We start from the raw sequence: 22,653 nt of genomic DNA, 5'->3' as shown, positions 1-22,653 counted from the left end.
CACATAACCTTGAATCCAGTTAACACAGAAATCCTGCTCCGCTTTTTTTTTTCCCGAAACCACCAGGCAGTGAATTCCAAATCCCGCTGGCGGTTGACCGAGGCGAGGTTAGAAAAAGCGTATAAGAAACTGCATCGCTTGGTTCGCCATCTTGGCTCCTGATTTCTATAGCGCGGCGCACGACGCTGGCTCTCCAGCAGAGCCGAAATGGCGTCGGTTTCATTAATGACAGACAGCGGCCTCCTCGAATCAGAAACGAAAACGTTCTGGTTTAGAGCCAGTGACGTCAATTTAGACCAATCAGAATCAAGACTAGCTGAGAGAGGGCGGGGCGCGTGGTGTCTCGTCTCAGGGGTGGGGTCCTGGAAGACAAAAGCAAATCAATCGGAAAACGAGGGCGGAGGAATCAGAAAGAAACGGCGCGGATTACCGGGAGGAGGAAACACAGACACACACCACGGGGTTAACTTTACAATAAAAGTGCTAATAATGGAAAGAAAAAGGGTGAGTTTGAGAAATATATATATATACATTTTGTTTTACGTATCTTACGGGGCCCCTTTCAGTCAGCTGACAGGAAGTTCAGTCGCAGCAACAGGAGACTTGGGACTCTGGATACGATTAAGAGGTAAACAAACGATACATTATTCCCCGAAAAAAATAAACGATATATAGATATATTGTTATTTTACCACGTTGTCGGTTTATGTCATGTTTAGGAAGCACAGCAAACGCCCGTCCCTCCTCTCTTTTACAAACGAACACGCTGCGTCGCGCTATTTATAGCACGACGGTTTATAAACGACCCCGTTGTTTCATTAGCAGATCATAAACACTTTAGTAATATTGTGCTCATAACTCCGCGCAGACATAGATATTTATTTATTTGCTATTGGTTTTATTATTGATAATGATAACCCGTTCCTTCTCTACCGTACCCGGTGTTGAAATAACACATAAAGTATTAAAATATATATATTTTTTTGTAAGCAGCGATGTAGGATCGGACTAAAATCAATGCTCGTTTACGCCCCGTGCGGTCCCGCATGCTTAGAAATCTCCAAAAAATAAATAAGTAAACGTTCGTAATAACGTTTAGCATCAGTGTCGACACAGAAAGATTACTGAAGAAACTTCTAAAGCGGTTGTTTGTCCAAAACGTGCGTCTTGAGTTTAGCGCTAGGAGTCTGTATTATACCGCGCACTTCGCTCGATTCATCAAACATCAAACCCAATGAAATATTTAAATCGTCAGCTTTCAGCTTTGCACTTGAAACAGTATTTGTGTGTGTGTGTGTTAAATTATTATTATTATTATTATTATTATTATTAGTATTATCTTCTTTTTTTAATGGTTTCTGGTATAAATAATTTCACATGAAAACTACGTCGACACAATTTCACGCGTTATAAGTCATCGAAGTTCTGCAAAAACTCGTCACGTGGTTCCCAGTGAACGTTTGTCTAAAAAAAAAAAAAGTTAGGTGTGTTTTGTTTTATCGCTAATGTATGTGCCAATGTTGATCAGTGTACTTTACCAGACCTCTCTGTGCTTTACAATGCTTCCCTATGCTTTACCAGACCTCTCTGTGCTTTACAATGCTTCCCTATGCTTTACCAGACCTCTCTGTGCTTTACAATGCTTCCCTATGCTATACCACACCTCTCTGTGCTTTACAATGCTTCCCTATGCTTTACCAGACCTCTCTGTGCTTTACAATGCTTCCCTATGCTTTACCAGCCATCTCTGTGCTTTACAATGCTTCCCTATGCTTTACCAGACCTCTCTGTGCTTTACAATGCTTCCCTATGCTTTACCAGACCTCTCTGTGCTTTACAATGCTTCCCTATGCTTTACCAGACCTCTCTGTGCTTTACAATGCTTCCCTGTGCTTTACCAGACCTCTCTGTGCTTTACAATGCTTCCCTATGCTTTACCAGACCTCTCTGTGCTTTACAATGCTTCCCTATGCTTTACCAGACCTCTCTGTGCTTTACAATGCTTCTCTATGCTTTACCAGACCTCTCTGTGCTTTACAATGCTTCCCTATGCTTTACCAGACCTCTCTGTGCTTTACAATGCTTCCCTATGCTTTACCACACCTCTCTGTGCTTTACAATGCTTCCCTATGCTTTACCAGACCTCTCTGTGCTTTACAATGCTTCCCTATGCTTTACCAGACCGCTCTGTGCTTTACAATGCTTACTTTTTATAAGTGTTAGTTTACCTTGGTTTGTTTTTTTATTCCCATCTCATATGAGGTTGCCCTGCATGAAGTGGTTCTTCCTTTTTAAGGTACAAGAGACATGTCCCCCACAAATCAAAATGATGCTGACTTAATTATTTTTCACGAAACAGGGTTTAAAATGTACTGACCGGCTGGATCCGGTCTTTCATTTCAAATGGTCAGTTTCCTCCTCGTGATACTCGAGTCACTCTCTCAAATGTTAAGAAAAAAAACCAAAATTCCTCTGTGTCCCTTAAGGGGTTAATTAACTCTGTAGCGTTAAATACAAAAGAGTTACTGTCAACACTTCTCAACAATACACCCCTAAAATAAACACATGGTCTCTCTCTCTCTCTCTCTCTCTCTCTCTCTCTCTCTCTCTCTCTCTGTCTCTGTCTCTCGCTCCAGGTTCAGTCCATTATCCCGCAATGGGGGACATGAAGACCCCCGACTTTGACGACCTGCTTGCGGCGTTCGACATCCCGGATATCGACGCGAAGGAAGCCATCCAGTCCACTCCGGACGAGCCCGAGGGGGGCCACAGACCGGGGGCGGGGGGCGACCCCCCCTCGGACCCCCCGGGGGTGAGCGTGATCGTGAAGAACACGGTCCGGCAGGAGGGCTTCGGGGAGGCGGGGTCCGACACGGAGAAGCCGGACGGGAGACCGCTTCCGACCGGCGCGATGCCGGCCAGCGAGCAGAGCCTGGAGATGCAGAACGGGTTCTGCGTTCCCTCCTCCCCCATCTCCTCCCCCTCCTCCTCCTCCTCCTCCTCCTCCTCCCCCTCCTCCTCTCCCTCTTCCAACTCTTTTTCTATTCCTTCGATTGCCGCTAATTCCTCCGAAGCGACGAAGCCCCTCGGTTTGCAGCACCCCCAGACGGTATCCAACGGAGACCTGTGGTCCCCTCTCTCGCCCAAGACCAGCAGAGAGACCCCCGGAAGCAGCAGCATCAGCAGCATCAGGGGTAGCATCACTAGCCTGAGTGGTGGAAACAGCGCCGACCTGAGCGAACACTGCTGTAAGGCTACAAATATCTTCTCCAGACTGCGTCCTCTGGTGGCTCAGAGCCCAGTGGATTTGATAGGGAAGGGTAGGGAGCGTAAGGGTTTGCTTCAGCAGCAGCAGCAGCAGCAGCAGCAGGTTCATCTTCAACAGCACCGGAAGCGACGGGGAGACGGAGGTGGAGAGGGTGGTGGTGGTGATGATGAAATGGAAATTGAAGAATCCGCTGCTTCCAGTGCCTCTGGGGTTTCTGATGCATCTCCCGGGGTTGGGGTACCTTTCTTTGCTCCTCCCAAAACTGCTCCCGCCCCCCCCCTCGCCAGCCACCGCTGCCCCCCCCGTCTCCACCTCCACGCTCAATTTGGAACCCCAAAATAGCAACCCCTCCCCCCGCCTCTTGGGGAGCCCCCCTCCTCCTGCACCCCCTGACCCCGCCTCCACCACCACCTCCTCCTCCTCCTCCGCGCTCTTCGAGAGAAACAGGGAGCCGGCTCAGGGCCGCCCCACGGGGGGGAGATACTCCCCGGGTTCGACAGGGTTCTGCTCTGAAGAATCGGAGCCGGATATCGGGAGCCCCCTGGTCATCCAGGAGAGCCTGGAGTCTCCCACCTCTTCCCCTCCTGGGAGCCCCGGGGAAAAAACTCGGGAGCCGAGCCCCGTGGCGTCAAGCCAGCCGACGACACCCCAGAAATACCCCGAAGCGCCTGCTTGCCCTCCTCCCTTAACCCTACCCCAGCCCTGGCCCCAGCCGCGCTGCCCTGCCACGACGGACGATCTGGGAAGCAGCAGGAAAAAAAGCCCGGAGCACATTGTAGAGGAACGGGATTCTCCCCAAAGCCCGGAACCGGAGATCCAGACTCCCCTTAATAATAAGACTCCACTTTCCAACAGTGTGGCTTCTGCTGTCAGTTCAGGAGGCAGTGGCAGCATTGCTGGCGATGATGATGATAATAATAATAATAATAATAATCCTGCTCCTTCTCTCCCCCTGCTCCCTAGCAGTCCCGGGGCAAAGCAGGACGAGGGGGAAGGGGAACCCAAATCGAGTTCCTCTCACTCCGCCAAGGAGTCCCGTTCGATCCAGGACAGTCCGGAGAGCCCTAGCGAGGAGGAAGAGGGGGAGGAGGGAGGAGGAGGAGGAGGTGGGGAAGAAGGGGAGGTAATGGAGGCAGCAGATGAAGAAGGGAGAGGGAGCCTGAGAAAAGTAGAGAGCGGAAAAAATACTAACGGCAGCAACGGAAAAGGTGGTAACAAATCTGCATCGTCGACGTCTTCTTCCTCGGCTCCTTCCAGACCTTTAAAAGTCCGGATCAAAACCGTCAAGACTTCGAGCGGAGGGATCACCAGAACCGTGACCCACGTGGCGCCGCGCTCCGCAGCTGGGATTCCTCACCCTCCCACAGCAACGGCAGCGATCCCCATGGAAACGGAAGCAGGGGGAGGAGGAGGGAGGGAGGGAGCGGTCAGCCGCAAGCCCACGCTGACGGCCGAGGCGCCCAAGAGAAAGCCGGTCAGTCTGCAGCTGGGCGACGGAGCTCGGCTCAAAGGCCCCATCCTGCCGGCTTCCACCATCCAGAACGCCAGCAGCGCCATGCTGATGGCAGCCAGCAAAGCGCAGGGCAGGATCGCAGCGCTGGCAGGGGCAACGAAACCGGAAAAGACCAAGCCGCTAGCCAAAGCCGCCATGGGCCGTCCGGCGCTGAGCCCGGCCAACCAGAAGGCGGTGAACGGCGCAGCCTCCAAACCGGCGTCCATCGTCAACAGCGGCGGCGCGGTGATCTCCCGCAGCCAGACCAGCCTGGTGGAAGCCTTCAACAGGATCCTCAACAGCAAGAACCTGCTGCCCAGCTACCAGCCCGACCTCAGCCCCCCGGCCGAGTGGAGCCTGGAGCTGCCCCAGTGCGGCTACCGCTGCCTGGAGTGCGGGGACGCCTTCGCCCTGGAGCGCAGCCTGGCGCGGCACTACGACCGCCGCAGCATGCGCATCGAGGTGACCTGCAACCACTGCGCCCGCCGGCTGGTCTTCTTCAACAAGTGCAGCCTCCTCCTGCACGCCCGGGAGCACAAGGACACCGGCTTGGTCATGCAGTGCTCCCACCTGGTCATGAGGCCCGTCTCCGTGGAGCAGATGATCGGGCAGCAGCCCGACCTGACCCCCGCGACGGGGCTTTCGAAGGTCAGAAACGCGGCTGCTGCGGCGGCGACGGGGGGGGCTTCGAACGGGGGGCAGGGTACCCCCGGGGAGGCGCTGACCGGCCCGGGGGGGAAGAAGAAGGAGGCTCCCCAGCTGAAGCCCCAGCCCCAGCCCCAGCCCCAGCCGGCCCTGCCCCTCAGCTGCAGGAAAGAGGAGTTGCTGCAGTATCGGAACTTCAAGTGTCCCGAGTGTAAGAAGCAGTTCAAGGGGAAGACGGAGCTCGCCGCGCACTTCCAGGAGGTCGTCTCCGGCTCGGATTCGGTGAGACCCTTTTTATTTTTTTAAATTTGTTTATTGAATTGTTGTACATTTATTTATTTATCTATTCCTGGTTTCACTGCGAGTTTTAATAAGAAGACGCACCTCAGCTTGTTACCGAGACACATTGAAGAGATTGTCCGGGAGCTGCAGGGATGGGAATCAGACTCCCGCTGCACAGCAGTGTGATCCAGTCCTGGTTTCACTAGGAGTTTAATAATCAGACACACCTGAGCTTGTTAGCTAGACACACTGGAGGCTGATCAAGCCTGGACTGGGTGACAGTGCTATGCAGTAGGAGTCGTGTCCCCAGCCCTGGTTGAACCCGTGTGTGTTTGCGCCCCTCAGAGCTGCACGCAGTGTGCCCCGGTGATGATGATGTCGAACCCTTGCAGCGGCTCTGCTCACCGGCGGATGCACCGGCACCAGGCCCCCCACGTGTGCCCCGAGTGCGGGGGTGTGGCCCGGCCAGCCGGCTTCCAGACGCACCTCAAAGAGGCCTGCCAGCATTTCTCACGCAGAATCGGGTACAAGTAAGGAAACCGGGACCAGGTCCCTCTCCCTCTCCTCCACTCCCTCCCTCCCTTCCTCTCTCCAGCTCCCCCCCTCTCTGCCTATCTGTCCCTCTCCCTCTCCTCCACTCCCTCCCTCCCTTCCTCTCTCCAGCTCCCCCCCCTCTCTGCCTATCTGTCCCTCTCCCTCTCCTCCACTCCCTCCTCCCTTCCTCTCTCCAGCTCCCCCCCTCTCTGCCTATCTGTCCCTCTCCCTCTCCTCCACTCCCTCCTCCCTTCCTCTCTCCAGCTCCCCCCCTCTCTGCCTATCTGTCCCTCTCCCTCTCCTCCACTCCCTCCCTCCCTTCCTCTCTCCAGCTCCCCCCCTCTCTGCCTATCTGTCCCTCTCCCTCTCTCCAGCTCCCCCCCTCTCTGCCTATCTGTCCCTCTCCCTCTCCTCCACTCCCTCCCTCCCTTCCTCTCTCCAGCTCCTCCTCTCTCCAGCTCCCCCCCTCTCTGCCTATCTGTCTCTCTCTCTCTCCTCCACTCCCTCCCTCCCTTCCTCTCTCCAGCTCCCCCCCCTCTCTGCCTATCTGTCCCTCTCCCTCTCCTCCACTCCCTCCCTCCCTTCCTCTCTCCAGCTCCTCCTCTCTCCAGCTCACCCCCTCTCTGCCTATCTGTCCCTCTCCCTCTCCTCCACTCCCTCCTCCCTTCCTCTCTCCAGCTCCCCCCCTCTCTGCCTATCTGTCCCTCTCCCTCTCCTCCACTCCCTCCCTCCCTTCCTCTCTCCAGCTCCTCCTCTCTCCAGCTCCCCCCCTCTCTGCCTATCTGTCCCTCTCCCTCTCCTCCACTCCCTCCTCCCTTCCTCTCTCCAGCTCCCCCCCTCTCTGCCTATCTGTCCCTCTCCCTCTCCTCCACTCCCTCCCTCCCTTCCTCTCTCCAGCTCCTCCTCTCTCCAGCTCCCCCCCTCTCTGCCTATCTGTCTCTCTCCCTCTCCTCCACTCCCTCCCTCCCTTCCTCTCTCCAGCTCCTCCTCTCTCCAGCTCACCCCCTCTCTGCCTATCTGTCTCTCTCCCTCTCCTCCACTCCCTCCCTCCCTTCCTCTCTCCAGCTCCTCCTCTCTCCAGCTCCCCCCCTCTCTGCCTATCTGTCTCTCTCCCTCTCCTCCACTCCCTCCCTCCCTTCCTCTCTCCAGCTCCTCCTCTCTCCAGCTCACCCCCTCTCTGCCTATCTGTCCCTCTCCCTCTCCTCCACTCCCTCCTCCCTTCCTCTCTCCAGCTCCCCCCCTCTCTGCCTATCTGTCCCTCTCCCTCTCTCCAGCTCCCCCCTCTCTGCCTATCTGTCCCTCTCCCTCTCCTCCACTCCCTCCCTCCCTTCCTCTCTCCAGCTCCCCCCCCTCTCTGCCTATCTGTCCCTCTCTCTCTCCTCCACTCCCTCCCTCCCTTCCTCTCTCCAGCTCCCCCCCTCTCTGCCTATGTCTCTCTGCCTCTCCTCCACTCCCTCCCTCCCTTCCTCTCTCCAGCTCCCCCCCTCTCTGCCTATCTGTCCCTCTCCCTCTCCTCCACTCCCTCCCTCCCTTCCTCTCTCCAGCTCCCCCCCTCTCTGCCTATCTGTCTCTCTCCCTCTCCTCCACTCCCTCCCTTCCTCTGCCCCACTCCCCCTCTCTCTATTTCCCTCCTCTCTCCAACTCCCCCTCTCTCTCTCTCCGCCTATCTCCGCCTCTTCCTGTCTCTCTTCCTCTCTGCCTATCTCCTTCTCTCCCACACCCTCTCTCTCCTTCTCTGTCTCTCTCCCTCTCCCCCACTCTCTCCCTCTCTCCCCCACTGTTTCTCTCTCTCTCTCCCTCTCTCCCTTCCTTTGATTACTTCTGGTAAACTTAACATGTTATCTGGGAAAAGGAAAGAATGAAAGAAAAAAAAAAGCATAAATTAAATGCAAATTCAATATCTTTTATCGTACAGCACCCTAGATCATACTCTCTCTCTCTCTCTCTCTCTCTCTCTCTCTCTCTCTCTCTCTCTCTCTCTCTCTCTCTTTTTCAGGTGTTCCAGCTGCCAAGTTGTGTTCGGAGGGCTGAACTCCATCAAGTCTCACATCCAGTCTGTCCACTGCGAGGTCTTCCACAAGTGCCCCACCTGCCCCATGGCCTTCAAGTCCGCCCCCGGGGCCCACGCGCACATCAGCACCCAGCACCCCGGCCTGGAGAACCAGCAGGCCAAGTAAGAGACTGCGTTTAAACAAGGTTCCCGTTGCACAGCGGTTTGATCCAGTCCAGGTTTCACTGCGAGTTTAATCAGAAGACATCCCTGATCGATCTGTCTGTCTAAATATCCCAGTCTTTACCACCAATATACTGTAGCTGTCTTCTCTATAACAAAAATCAGATAAAAACCTCCTTCAACCAACGACTATCTATCTACAGGGAGGGAAAGCAGACTCCCGTTGCACAGCAGTGTGATCCAGTCCTTTAATATTCGGACACACCTCATTTCTATCTCTCGTTTTTCATTTTGCGTTGATTTGCTTCTCTCTCTCTCTCTCTCCCCTCTCCTCCCTCTCTCTCGCTCTGCCTCTCTCTCTCTCTCCCCCCCTCTCTCTCTCTCTCTCTCCCCCCTCTCTCTCACTCTGCCTCTCCCCCCTCTCTCTCGCTCTGCCTCTCTCTCTCCTCCCCTCTCTCTCTCTCTCTCTAGGATGATTTATAAGTGTGTGATGTGCGACACTGTGTTCACCCACAAGGCTCTGCTGCACACTCACTTCGACATGCATTTAGCCAAGCAGAAGGTCCACGTGTTCAAGTGCCCAGACTGCACCAAGCTGTACGCGCAGAAAACCTCCATGATGGAGCACATCAAGGTACGCAGCTGTGTTATAAATCATTACATCTGAATTAGAAAGAAAAAAAAAAAAAAAAAAAAACTCTCCTAATCCGTTCCCCCCCCACCTTCTTCCAGAGCACTCACCGCAACGGGAGCACCAAACCCGAGCCCCCCCCTCCAGCCCCCGCCCAGCGCCCCACCCCACAGAAAGCGGTGCGCTCAGCCGGGCTGGTGAAACCGGAACCACGCCCCTCCAGCTCCTCCGAGGACGAGGAAGAGGGGGACGAGGAGGAGGAGGAGGAAGAGGAGGAGGGGGGCAGCTCCCCCGACCCCCCCCGCTCGCTCCGGGACGGGGAGGAGGGCAGGGTCCCAGAGTGGCGGTGCTTTGAGTGTAGGGCGCGCTTCTCTGAGAGAGACGAGTATATCACGCACATGAGGAAGGACCACGGCAAGGTTAGAGAGGCCGGCCGGCCAGCGAGCGAGCGGACCCTGCACGCGTGCATGCAGCGAGGGGAGGTTATTGAAATAGCTAGTCCTCCCCGGTTGGTGCGGGAATTTTTAAGTTAAAAAAATAAATAAATAATAATTTGAAAAAGGAAAGCTGCTGTGGACAAAAAAGTACAACATCTAAAAAAAACAAAAAAGGTCATGCAGGTTCACAATGTGAATAATTGATACAAAAAATGATTTATAGCTGTGCTATAAGCAAGCTGTTATAAACATTATATAAACGTGTGTGTGTGTTTTTTAAGGGCTTGGTTATTTCCTATTTAAACAAGATGCCAATTTATTAGTAACACCTTGTTTTTCTGCCTCCTTTCTTTCTTTCTTTCTTTCTTTCTCTCTCTCTCCGTTCCGGCAGTCTGTGAAGAAGTTCCCGTGCCGGCTGTGCGATCGTTCCTTTTGCTCCGCCCCCAGCCTGCGACGTCACGTGCGCGTCAATCACGAGGGGATCAAGCGTGTCTTCCACTGCGAGTGAGTGAAGCCACGCCCGCCACGAGGGCAACCCCTGCTCATTGGCCTTCACAAAATCAATGTCCTGTTATTATCATTGACTCCTTTATCCCAGGCGACTCACACAGGTGTTACAGGGCAGCACAGGGTTACAATGCAAGCTTCATATTTAAACAGTGTAGTTTACAGCCAGTGCAAATAATAACATTACTAGAATACAATATGAACTAGGATGCTATGTATAATAATAACACTACTAGAATACAATATGAACTAGGATGCTATGTATAATAATAACACTACTAGAATACAATATGAACTAGGATGCTGTGTATAATAATAACACTACTAGAATACAATATGAACTAGGATGCTATGTATAATAATAACACTACTAGAATCCAATATGAACTAGGATGCTATGTATAATAATAACACTGCTAGAATACAATCTGAACTAGGATGCTATGTATAATAATAACACTACTAGAATCCAATATGAACTAGGATGCTATGTATAATAATAACACTACTAGAATCCAATATGAACTAGGATGCTATGTATAATAATAACACTACTAGAATCCAATATGAACTAGGATGCTATGTATAATAATAACACTGCTAGAATACAATCTGAACTAGGATGCTATGTATAATAATAACACTACTAGAATACAATATGAACTAGGATGCTATGTATAATAATAACACTACTAGAATACAATATGAACTAGGATGCTATGTATAATAATAACACTACTAGAATCCAATATGAACTAGGATGCTATGTATAATAATAACACTGCTAGAATACAATCTGAACTAGGATGCTATGTATAATAATAACACTACTAGAATCCAATATGAACTAGGATGCTATGTATAATAATAACACTACTAGAATACAATATGAACTAGGATGCTATGTATAATAATAACACTACTAGAATACAATATGAACTAGGATGCTATGTATAATAATAACACTACTAGAATACAATCTGAACTAGGATGCTATGTATAATAATAACACTACTAGAATACAATCTGAACTAGGATGCTATGTATAATAATAACACTACTAGAATACAATATGAACTAGGATGCTATGTATAATAATAACACTACTAGAATACAATATGAACTAGGATGCTATGTATAATAATGGTATTTTTTTAAGGTACTGCACGGAGGGGAAGCGTACCTTCAGCAGCCGCCTGATCCTGGAGAAGCACGTGCGGGTTCGACACGGGATCCGAAAATGGGGCCCCTCCAGCGACAGCGAGGTAAGCATCGCCGCGCTTTACCACAGCAAGACCCCCCCTACTGTGTCTAGCTGGGGATCTAGCTGTCTGCAGCTCTGCCTGAAAGCATTGCATCCCCGAGAATTGTAGGATTGAGACTTGACTTGCTGTGATTTTAAAATCCTTTTTTTAATATGTGAAAATGTTTTTGTTTCACATAGTGTAATCAAAAGAATCGCTTAAAAAAAATAATAAAAAAATTGTCAGTTTTTGTTCAGTATTTGTGGAAAAACTATACAAAGCGCTGGGTGTGCAATTCAGTATGTTAACAAGGGAACATTATTCAGCAGCTTTCATTGGACTCTATGAAGCTGAGGGAGTTCATTCTATATAGAGGGGGTGGAATTCAATATGTTAACAAGGGAACATTATTCAGCAGCTTTCATTGGACTCTATGAAGCTGAGGGAGTTCATTCTATATAGAGGGGGTGGAATTCAATATGTTAACAAGGGAACATTATTCAGCAGCTTTCATTGGACTCTATGAAGCTGAGGGAGTTCATTCTATATAGAGGGGGTGGAATTCAATATGTTAACAAGGGAACATTATTCAGCAGCTTTCATTGGACTCTATGAAGCTGAGGGAGTTCATTCTATATAGAGGGTGTGGAATTCAATATGTTAACAAGGGAACATTATTCAGCAGCTTTCATTGGACTCTATGAAGCTGAGGGAGTTCATTCTATATAGAGGGGGTGGAATTCAATATGTTAACAAGGGAACATTATTCAGCAGCTTTCATTGGACTCTATGAAGCTGAGGGAGTTCATTCTATATAGAGGGGGTGGAATTCAGTATGTTAACAAGGGAACATTATTCAGCAGCTTTCACTGGACTCTATGAAGCTGAGGGAGTTCATTCTATATAGAGGGGGTGGAATTCAATATGTTAACAAGGGAACATTATTCAGCAGCTTTCATTGGACTCTATGAAGCTGAGGGAGTTCATTCTATATAAAGGGGGTGGAATTCAATATGTTAACAAGGGAACATTATTCAGCAGCTTTCACTGGACTTTATGAAGCAAAATTATTTCATTCTATAGTGATGCAAAACTTTTGGCCAGAGCTGTATCTATTTATCTATCTATACTTATCTCTCTCTCTCCCTCTCTCCTGCTCTCTCTCTCTCTCTCTCCCCCTCCCCGTCCCTCCCTCCCTCTCTCTCAGGGCCCAGCACGCAAGCGCAGAGCTCCCCTGGAGAGGGACAGCTCCTCGGACACGGAGGGGGGAGCAGCTGGAGGAGGAGGAGGGGGAGTGAGGAGGAGGAGGATGAGGGTGAGCACCCCGACAAAGATCAGAAAGCGCAAGGCACCCCAGCCCCAACCAGAACCAGCCGGGCCCTTCAGCTGCCAGAAGTGTGGCTTCACCACGGAGTCCCGGCCCGAGTTCCAGGCCCACATCCCCCAGCACCGCAGCGATGAGTCCTCTCACCAGTGCAGCCACTGCGGGCTCTGCTTTGCCTCCCAGCCCTCCCTCAACCGCCACTGCTTCATCACCCACCGCGTCAAGCAGCCCAGCCCTGCCGGGGACCCCAGCGAGGGGGAGGAGGGGCCTGGGCAGCAGGGCGGGCTCGCCTGTCAGGTGTGTGGGAAGCTGTGCGAGACGGCAGTGGATCTGCGCACTCACTTTCGGACGCACGGCATGGCTTTCATCAGGGCCACAAAGACTGGGGGAGCGGAGAAATAGACGGGGGGCGGGGGGGGGGCTCTAGCACTGCCCACAACCCAGTCCTGGGGTTCAGAAGTCTCCTCAATGAAGTCTATTATTATTAATATTGAAATGATCAGGAAGCAGGAGTTTGAGCAGGGTTAGAAACTCACACTAGCCCTGCTGCTGCTGCTGCTGCTGCTGCACCCAGTCCTGGGGTTCAGAGCTCCCCTCAATGAAGTCTATTATTATTAATATTGAAATGATCAGGAGCCAGGAGTTTGAGCAGGGTTAGAAACTCACACTAGCCCTGCTGCTGCTGCTGCACCCAGTCCTGGGGTTCAGAGCTCCCCTCAATGAAGTCTGTTATTATTATTGAAATGATCATTTCTCGTACAGACCGTTACTTTCATCCCCGGATGTAGTTTTAATTACAGTTTTAATTACCACTGTAATTAATGAAACCAATATAATATAACCCACTTTCTGTCCCTAAAGGAATAGAGCTGTAGCGAAAAAAAAATCCTGTGTGTAAATGTTTAGTGACGGTGATGCAATCCTTATATAGCGTCTATCAGAAAGCGCTGTACTAACCGCACTGCATAAAACACCCCCCACCCCCCCCACAAAAAAAAAACTGCGCTTTATGTTTTCCGCTACAAGGAACAGCGGCTGTCACAGTTATTCAAATGCAGTCCTACAGCGAAGGAGGCTGGTTTTAGAAGATTGTTTTTTGGTTCATTTTTTTTTCTTTGGAGAAATTGTTCATGTTTTTTGACGGAGGATTGGTGCGGGGCTGGGGGGGTGGTAATCATGATTTTGTGTTGTTGTTTTTCTTCGTTTGTTTGTTTTTTAGATTTTTTTTTTTTTATTTTTATTTTTTATATATATATATATATATATATATATATAAAGTGTTCAGTTGTGTTTTTAAAGTGCTGCTGCTTCTTGAGTTTTCGTAGCGTCATGAAAGCGGCCCGGCCCGTGTTCTAGGGTTTAGTTTTGTTCTTGTCGGTTTAGCTGGTTTTTTATAACACTGGTTCCTGTACAGCACCGCCCAGGGCATTTTTAACATTGCGTGCGTGTGTGTGTGTGTGTGCGTGTGCGTTTCTTTTTTGTTTGTTTGTTTTTGAGTGCACTAACAACTGTCAGCATTTTAAAGCCTGATTATGTGTGTGTGTGTGTGTAGTACCTGATAAACATATAAATCCAGACCAATACAACCAAGTTTTTGGAATGGTTATTTTTTGGATTCTGTAGAGGAAAGCACTTTTTCTTCTTGTGATCTGTGAAGTCAAACCTTCCATTACAAAATGTTCCCAGCAGTGCCGAGTATCTCTCAGCCCTGTCCTTCACACTGCAAAACCGAAACTGATCTGAACCCGCATATAAACCTGATCTTATCTCTGGTTTTTGTTTTGTTTTTTCCCTAGATCCAAAAAAAAAAAAAAAAAAATCTGATTACTAGCACAAAAAAACCGCAATGTACCCCCTTATCTCTGTAATGTATTATAAATCCCAGTTCCTTTTGTATTATTATTATTATTATTATTGACTTTGTACGTAGTAATTCAGTGCTCTTCAGAGCATGGAGTAAAGAAATGTAATATAATTGTTGTAATAAAAACGTGTTCTCTTTTTCACCCAATTCTTCACTGGAGAGTTTGATTGCTTGTACTCTTATTAAGAACGCAATAAAATCACTAATCAGTTTGAGCCCAGGGTTAGCTGTACAGTCCAGCAGTCACAGTGAGCAGGGTTAGCTGTACAGTCCAGTCACAGTGAGCAGGGTTAGCTGTATAGTCCAGTCACAGTGAGCAGGGTTAGCTGTATAGTCCAGTCACAGTGAGCAGGGTTAGCTGTACAGTCCAGTCACAGTGAGCAGGGTTAGCTGTACAGTCCAGTCACAGTGAGCAGGGTTAGCTGTATAGTCCAGTCACAGTGAGCAGGGTTAGCTGTATAGTCTAGTCACAGTGAGCAGGGTTAGCTGTATAGTCTAGTCACAGTGAGTAGGGTTAGCTGTACAGTCCAGTCACAGTGAGCAGGGTTAGCTGTACAGTCCAGTCACAGTGAGCAGGGTTAGCTGTATAGTCTAGTCACAGTGAGCAGGGTTAGCTGTATAGTCCAGCACTCACAGTGAGCAGGGTTAGCTGTATAGTCCAGCAGTCACAGTGAGCAGGGTTAGCTGTATAGTCCAGTCGCAGTGAGCAGGGTTAGCTGTATAGTCCAGCAGTCACAGTGAGCAGGGTTAGCTGTATAGTCCAGTCACAGTGAGTAGGGTTAGCTGTATAGTATAGTCCAGTCGCAGTGAGCAGGGTTAGCTGTATAGTCCAGTTGCAGTGAGCAGGGTTAGCTGTATAGTCCAGCATGGCTCTGTACATTTCTTCTGTAAAAGATAAAGACTACAACACCCTCTATTCATTTCAGACAGCTTTAATATCCTGTTTTAGAGTCACGTTCTGAAAAGGAGAGTAGAACGATGGGGTCTGCGTGAAGCAGGTTTGCGGTGGCAGGAGGCTGGGGTTGAGGATTGGGGTTCCATTTCTCAAAGGTCTTCAGCCCGACACAGTGCCAGCAATGCCTTCAGGTAGTCCCCCTTCGCTTCTCCCTGTGGACCCAGAACAAGAACACGGAGATCAGCTGGGCTCAGATTCCTGCTTCGGACACACACGAGGGCGAGGGCCAGACCCGCCCCAGCTCTGCCCGCTGTCCGGGGGTTTCAGAACCAGCCTGGCGCCAGTATGTTATCGAAACACAAGACATGCCTTCAAAATCCAACACCGAGAGAAGAGCAGCAGAAATGGAAGCTGACTAGAGTTTAGAACAGCAGGTAGGAAGCACTTTGTTTTTTTTTTTAATGAGAGAGAGAGAGAGACACACACACGGCCCCTCTTCCCTCACCTGTATCGCTGTGTACACACACACACACACACATCTGTAGCGCTGTGTACACACACACACACACACACCTGTAGCGCTGCGTACAGACATACACACACCTGTAGTGCTGTGTACAGACACACACACCTGTAGCGCTGTGTACACACACACACACCTGTAGCGCTGTGTGTACACACACACACACACACACCTGTAGCGCTGTGTACAGACACACACACACACCTGTAGCGCTGTGTACACACACACACACACACCTGCAGCGCTGTGTACAGAGAGACTCCGTATTTCTTGCGGTACTCGACCCGGATGCTGAGTAGGTCCGTCTCGCTGCGGGACACCAGGATTCGGATGAGGGACGCGGCCCTCGACCCCTGCGGGAGACGGGGAGGAAACGCTGCTCACTGCATTTTATTACATTTCTAAATGTGAGACTATTGAGTGCTTGAACAGTTCTGTATCCTGTTTACCTTCATGGCCTCCTGGAGATTTCCAGCCAGGTAGAGGGGAGTGTTCTGAATCGCAGAGACTTCAAATAAAACAAACCAGTTAAACTGCATTCCAAACTTCAAATTAATCAAACAGTTCAACTGCATTCCAAACTTCAAATTAATCACGCAGTTCAACTGCATTCCAAACTTCAAATTAATCAAACAGTTCAACTGCATTCCAAACTTCAAATTAATCACGCAGTTCAACTGCATTCCAAACTTTCAGGAACATGTGGTTTGAAAGCTGGTTCCAGGAGACCCCCGGGAGACCTAGTTTGAGGTTTGCTGTGTCAAGCCCCCAAGTCTCCCTGCCTGGTGTGCCTCGCAGCGCCCTGAAACCAGACTCCAAACCTCAGAGCGATGGCTTCGTGTTCCCTCAGCTTTATACATGGAATAAATTTGTTATCTAGTACACAGACAGACAGACAGACAGACTGGTTTTCTCACCCAGGGAGAGCAGTGCGTTGCCCAGGTCTCCGGAGAAGTCGGTCTGGATGGTTTTCTCAATCTCCTCACTGCTGTAATCTATGTATTTCTGGAACACTGAGAGGGGGGGGAGAGAGAGAGAGAAGGGTTGTGTTGTAGAGGTTTGTTCACGGTGTGTGGGGCGTTACCCCCACACGGTAAAGCAGCGCTCTGGGGGAGTTGAGGCACGAGGTAAAGCCGAGTGCTCCCTACAGTGCCATACTGCCATTTATACAATGACATTAAAAACAACTAACTGTGCTTCAACATCCCTCCCTGTGCTTTACAATGCTTCCCTATGCTTTACCAGACCTCTCTGTGCTTTACAATGCTTCCCTATGCTTTACCACACCTCTCTGTGCTTTACAATGCTTCCCTATGCTTTACCACACCTCTCTGTGCTTTACAATGCTTCCCTATGCTTTACCACACCTCTCTGTGCTTTACAATGCTTCCCTATGCTTTACCAGACCTCTCTGTGCTTTACAATGCTTCCCTATGCTTTACCAGGCCTCTCTGTGCTTTACAATGCTTCCCTATGCTTTACCAGGCCTCTCTGTGCTTTACAATGCTTCCCTATGCTTTACCAGACCTCTCTGTGCTTTACAATGCTTCCCTATGCTTTACCAGACCTCTCTGTGCTTTACAATGCTTCCCTATGCTTTACCAGACCTCTCTGTGCTTTACAATGCTTCCCTATGCTTTACCACACCTCTCTGTGCTTTACAATGCTTCCCTATGCTTTACCACACCTCTCTGTGCTTTACAATGCTTCCCTATGCTTTACCAGACCTCTCTGTGCTTTACAATGCTTCCCTATGCTTTACCAGGCCTCTCTGTGCTTTACAATGCTTCCCTATGCTTTACCAGGCCTCTCTGTGCTTTACAATGCTTCCCTATGCCTTACCAGACCTCTCTGTGCTTTACAATGCTTCCATATGCTTTAGCAGACCTCTCTGTGCTTTACAATGCTTCCCTATGATTTATGGCTTTCCTGTAAATACTGCACCCCTGTCCAGGTGGTCCGTGCTGCGCTCGGTCAGGATTTGGATCCAGGGGTCCGGGTTGGGGGTCTTGGAGTTTGCTTTTGCTTCGTACAGCGTCTGGGGAATCGGATAACACACTTGTTACCCCCTCAACCCCATGGCTTTTAAAAAAAAAAAAAAAACCTCAAACTTCTGCCTGTAGAAAATATCCTCTACATGCAGCCGCGTGCCAATGCATCTGAACACTCCCACAGTGCTAATGTGGTTCTGATTGGCTGTGTGTATGAAATCCCGGCTCAGCCACTGACTCCCTGTGTGTGTGTGTGTGTGCGTGTGCTTGTGTGTGTGTGTGACCCTGAGCAAGTCACTGAACCTCCTTGTGCTCCATCCTTCGGATGAGATGTAAAACAAACGAGCTCCTATTGGAAGTGACTCTGCAGCAGCAGCAGCAGCAGTTGTTGATGATGCATAGTTCACCCTCCTAGTCTCTGTAAGTCGCTTTTGGGGATAAAAAAGCGTTTCTTAAATGACTCATTAATAATAATACTGCAAATGACAAATCTTGAGGTGTTTTTAATACATTTGCACGCGACCGTGTATCTGCAGGGTTCTATCCTGGTTAAATCAATCTCATTTGAATTTGAATTCTTTCATTCTGTTCGGTAGGCGATGGCTCTCACCTTGGCATCGTGATCAATCAGCCTGTAGTCAATCCAGTCCGTGTTGTTTTCTCTCGTTCCCTGTTTGAAAAGCAAGACAGACGTGAAGCGGGGGTTTCACAAGCAGGCAGCCCTTAGAAACGTTCACTTTACTGCTTTACCAGACCTCTCTGTGCTTTACAATGCTTCCCTGTGCTTTACCAGACCTCTCTGTGCTTTACAATGCTTCCCTATGCTTTACCAGACCTCTCTGTGCTTTACAATGCTTCCCTATGCTTTACCAGACCTCTCTGTGCTTTACAATGCTTCCCTATGCTTTACCAGACCTCTCTGTGCTTTACAATGCTTCCCTATGCTTTACCAGACCTCTCTGTGCTTTACAATGCTTCCCTATGCTTTACCAGACCTCTCTGTGCTTTACAATGCTTCCCTGTGCTTTACCAGATCTCTCTGTGCTTTACAATGCTTCCCTATGCTTTACCAGACCTCTCTGTGCTTTACAATGCTTCCCTATGCTTTACCTTGCCTCTCTGTGCTTTACAATGCTTCCCTATGCTTTACCAGACCTCTCTGTGCTTTACAATGCTTCCCTATGCTTCACCTTGCCTCTCTGTGCTTTACAATGCTTCCCTATGCTTTACCAGACCTCTCTGTGCTTTACAATGCTTCCCTATGCTTTACCAGACCTCTCTGTGCTTTACAATGCTTCCCTATGCTTTACCAGACCTCTCTGTGCTTTACAATGCTTCCCTATGCTTTACCAGACCTCTCTGTGCTTTACAATGCTTCCCTATGCTTTACCAGACCTCTCTGTGCTTTATTACACTTGACTGTGCTTTTACTGTGGGACTCTTCCAGTTGTTTAGTTATTATTATTATTATTTATTTATTAGCAGACACCCTTATCCAGGGTGACTTACAATTGTTATAAGATATCACATTATTTTTACATACCCCACCTGGGATTGAACCCACAACCCTCCGGTCAAGAGTCCAGATCCCCTAACCACTACTCCACAATGCTGCCAAGTTCCATCCCTCTTTACCTTGGCTAATGCCAGCAGAAGTCTCTGGAAGTCTTTGCTGGTGTCGTCAGCGATATCCTGCTCCAGATCTCTGTTGAATTCTACCGGTGAAGTGAAAAAGCGTCAATACAAAAATAAGATGTGCCTGGGAAAATCTCTCGCTCTCGCTCTCTCTCTCTCCCATCAGGATGTGCTCTTTTTAAACAGGATGCAGTTTGTTTGTTTTCCTGCCTCGCTTCCTGTTGGACTGGTGCAGCCAGCTTCAGCTGTCAGCGATGTGTATAGATTTACTTTATCTGATCAGTCACCTCATCTCTTTACATGTGGCCGACAGGGAAGAATGAGACCACAGTGTGCTAGCTGTACCCTAAATGATCTTCAATGGCAATGCAGACAGACAGACAGTGGCTCTGCGGTGGTGTGCTTGTATAGCTGTGTGTTGATGCACAGTGCTTGTATAGCTGTGTGTTAATGCACAGTGCTTGTATAGCTGTGTGTGTTGATGCACAGTGCTTGTATAGCTGTGTGTTAATGCAGACAGTGCTTGTATAGATGACCCCTACCCTGTTTGTACGCTGTGATGATCTCATGCAGCTGCTTGTTGTCTCGCGTGCAGAGGATCTCAATCAAAGTGTCTTCATCTGTGCCAATGCCCTGCAGACAGACAGACAGACAGACAGACAGACAGACAGATTCACACTCTGTGCAGACAGACAGACCGATTCACTGCTTGTGCAGACACAGACAGACAGATTCCCTGCTTGTGCAGACAGTCAGAGTCACTCTGTGCAGACTCAGAGTCACTCTGTGCAGACAGTCAGAGTCACTCTGTGCAGACACACAGTCCGAGAGACAGACCGGTCTTGGACAGTGGTCAGTGGTTTGGGAGGTTCAGTTTAACACGCGCGTTTTTTTTTTTTTTAAATGTCTGAACTCTGAACCCCGCTGACCTTGAGCGCCCTGCGGAGCTCCGTGGCGTCGAAGCGGGACGGGGTCCTCATGAGCCCCACGATCACCGACTTGAGGTCCCCCGACAGCGCCCCCTGCAGGTCTGAGAGCAGGTCCTGCGAGAGAGAGAGAGAGGGAACGTTTCGAGAGAAGTGTGAGCAATGAGCTCCTTCAAAACCTGCCTGCGGTTCAATACTCTGAGAGACAGGAGCTTCGGGTATGCCTTAATCCCATGAACCTCGTAACTGGATCCTCAGCTGATCTGCTATCCTTGCACTATTGCACTGCTAACATGTCACTGTAGATATAACTTGCTGTGATCCGAACTGGCTGCATCCTAGTTCAGATTGTATTCTAGTAGTGTTATTATTATACATAGCATCCTAGTTCATGTTGTATTCTAGTAGTGTTATTATTATACATAGCATCCTAGTTCATATTGTATTCTAGTAGTGTTATTATTATACACAGCATCCTAGTTCATATTGTATTCTAGTAGTGTTATTATTATACATAGCATCCTAGTTCAGATTGTATTCTAGTAGTGTTATTATTATACATAGCATCCTAGTTCAGATTGTATTCTAGTAGTGTTATTATTATACATAGCATCCTAGTTCATATTGTATTCTAGTAGTGTTATTATTATACATAGCATCCTAGTTCATATTGTATTCTAGTAGTGTTATTATTATACATAGCATCCTAGTTCATATTGGATTCTAGTAGTGTTATTATTATACATAGCATCCTAGTTCATATTGTATTCTAGTAGTGTTATTATTATACATAGCATCCTAGTTCATATTGGATTCTAGTAGTGTTATTATTTGCACTGACTGTAAACTACACTGTGTTTAAATATGAAGCTTGCATTGTAACCCTGTGCTGCCCTGTGACACCTGTGTGAGTCGCCTGGGATGAAGGAGTCTGTCGTATAAATCAATAAAACGCCAAAGCAACTTCAGTAAGTAGCTCAAAACCAGATTATTTCGATAGCGGAACATGAACTGAAAAACTGCTTTACGTAACTTGCAAGAAAAAAGAAAAAAAGGCTGCCTGAAGGCATTGAGGGCGATTCTGCACGCTGCGCTGCCAGGGAGCGTACCTGCGCGGCTGTGGTTCTGTACAGTCTGGCTATCAGCTGTCTCTGGGTGCTGCTCCGGTTTGTGAGAATTTGCACAATAGCGCCGGTATCTGGGTCAGAAAAGCAGCGAGAAAGAGAGAGAAATTGTAATGAATTGCTTTTTATTTTACCAATGAAAATAAATACCTTAGCCCAGGAGTGTCCAATCAATCAATCAATCAATCAATCTCAGTCCTTGGAGGGGGAGGGGGAGGGGGAGGGGGAGGGGGAGAGGGGGGGGTCATTATTCCACTCCAGGAGGCTTGACAGTTAATATGAGATTATTATTGTTATTAATTAGTCATTTAGCAGACGCTTTTATCCAGAGCGACTTGGAGAGACTGGGGGGTGAACTCCGCATCATCAAAACCGTTACCTTTAGACTTGATCGCAGCTACAAGATTCACGGCGTCCATTTCAGGGTCGAAGTTCGGGAAGGGTCTGATGGTGCCTAGAGTGCCCCAGGCAGTCGGCTGAGAGAAAGAGGGAGAGGAGGGAGGGTGAGAGGAAGAGAGGGGGATATTTCTCAAGTTCATTTTTTTCCCCCCGTTCTTACCTTCCGTGCCTCGTTCACTTTGCTGAGCAACATTTCGTTGATGGACTGCATGTCGGGGGAGTGCGCGTTTCTTAAAAAAAACACAACACGAAATCAGAAATAAGGGTTAAATACACCGGCACAGGGAAGAGGACGCGCAGTCGTCTATATATATATATATATATATATATATATATTCTTTATAAGAATCAGCCCTACCTCTCTCTCTCGCTCTCTGTAACACCGCGCTGAAGTCTAGATGCTTGACGCACCTGTTTGAGTCGGATATACCTGTGCGATACTCCGGGGGCGTGTCTTCCCCACCCCCTCAAAGAAACACGACACAAAATGTATGTATGATTTGTAGATAACAGTTTAAAATAATGGAAGCAAATTCCTAATGAAATACCGGCTGAATACCACAGAAATAAAACATTACTATCTTACGCACCTATATTAGACATCATACGTGTACATGTAATCAACATAATTTGTTACAAAGACAGAAATAGGCGGCTGTGTGGTCCAGTGGTTAAAGAATCGGGCTTGTAACCAGGAGGTCCCCGGTTCAAATGCCACCTCAGCCACTGAATCATTGTGTGACCCTGAGCAAGTCACTT

At 48.8% G+C, this 22,653-nt stretch overlaps 2 protein-coding genes across 2 annotated transcripts; one reads left to right on the top strand and one right to left on the bottom strand.

Moving 5' to 3' along the window:
* The first annotated feature begins 333 nt into the window (after positions 1-333).
* On the top strand, positions 334-14,548 carry LOC131705118 (zinc finger protein 687b-like). The gene is given in 10 exon segments (XM_059007351.1): positions 334-504; positions 2,637-3,523; positions 3,525-5,687; positions 6,033-6,217; positions 8,218-8,394; positions 8,866-9,028; positions 9,127-9,444; positions 9,854-9,966; positions 11,129-11,234; positions 12,421-14,548. Coding segments are annotated over 9 exon segments (4,611 nt in total). The 5' UTR covers positions 334-504; positions 2,637-2,656; the 3' UTR covers positions 12,940-14,548.
* Positions 14,549-15,317: 769 nt separating this feature from the next.
* Positions 15,318-22,334, bottom strand: LOC131705117 (annexin A2-like). The gene is made up of 13 exons (XM_059007350.1): positions 22,253-22,334; positions 22,055-22,124; positions 21,875-21,971; positions 21,481-21,569; positions 20,375-20,488; positions 19,988-20,078; positions 19,446-19,525; positions 18,421-18,480; positions 17,764-17,857; positions 16,737-16,832; positions 16,269-16,327; positions 16,056-16,172; positions 15,318-15,508 (listed from the first exon to the last, which is right to left on the bottom strand). The coding sequence occupies exons 2-13, from the start codon at positions 22,103-22,105 to the stop codon at positions 15,446-15,448; spliced, it is 1,011 nt and encodes a 336-aa protein (XP_058863333.1). The 5' UTR covers positions 22,106-22,124; positions 22,253-22,334; the 3' UTR covers positions 15,318-15,445.
* Positions 22,335-22,653: the final 319 nt, after the last annotated feature.

This window comes from Acipenser ruthenus, chromosome 35 (genome assembly GCF_902713425.1).
Source record: "Acipenser ruthenus chromosome 35, fAciRut3.2 maternal haplotype, whole genome shotgun sequence".
Taxonomy (NCBI): domain Eukaryota; kingdom Metazoa; phylum Chordata; class Actinopteri; order Acipenseriformes; family Acipenseridae; genus Acipenser; species Acipenser ruthenus.
Note: the sequence above shows the minus strand (reverse complement) of the source record. Positions and strands in the feature narration are given on the sequence as shown.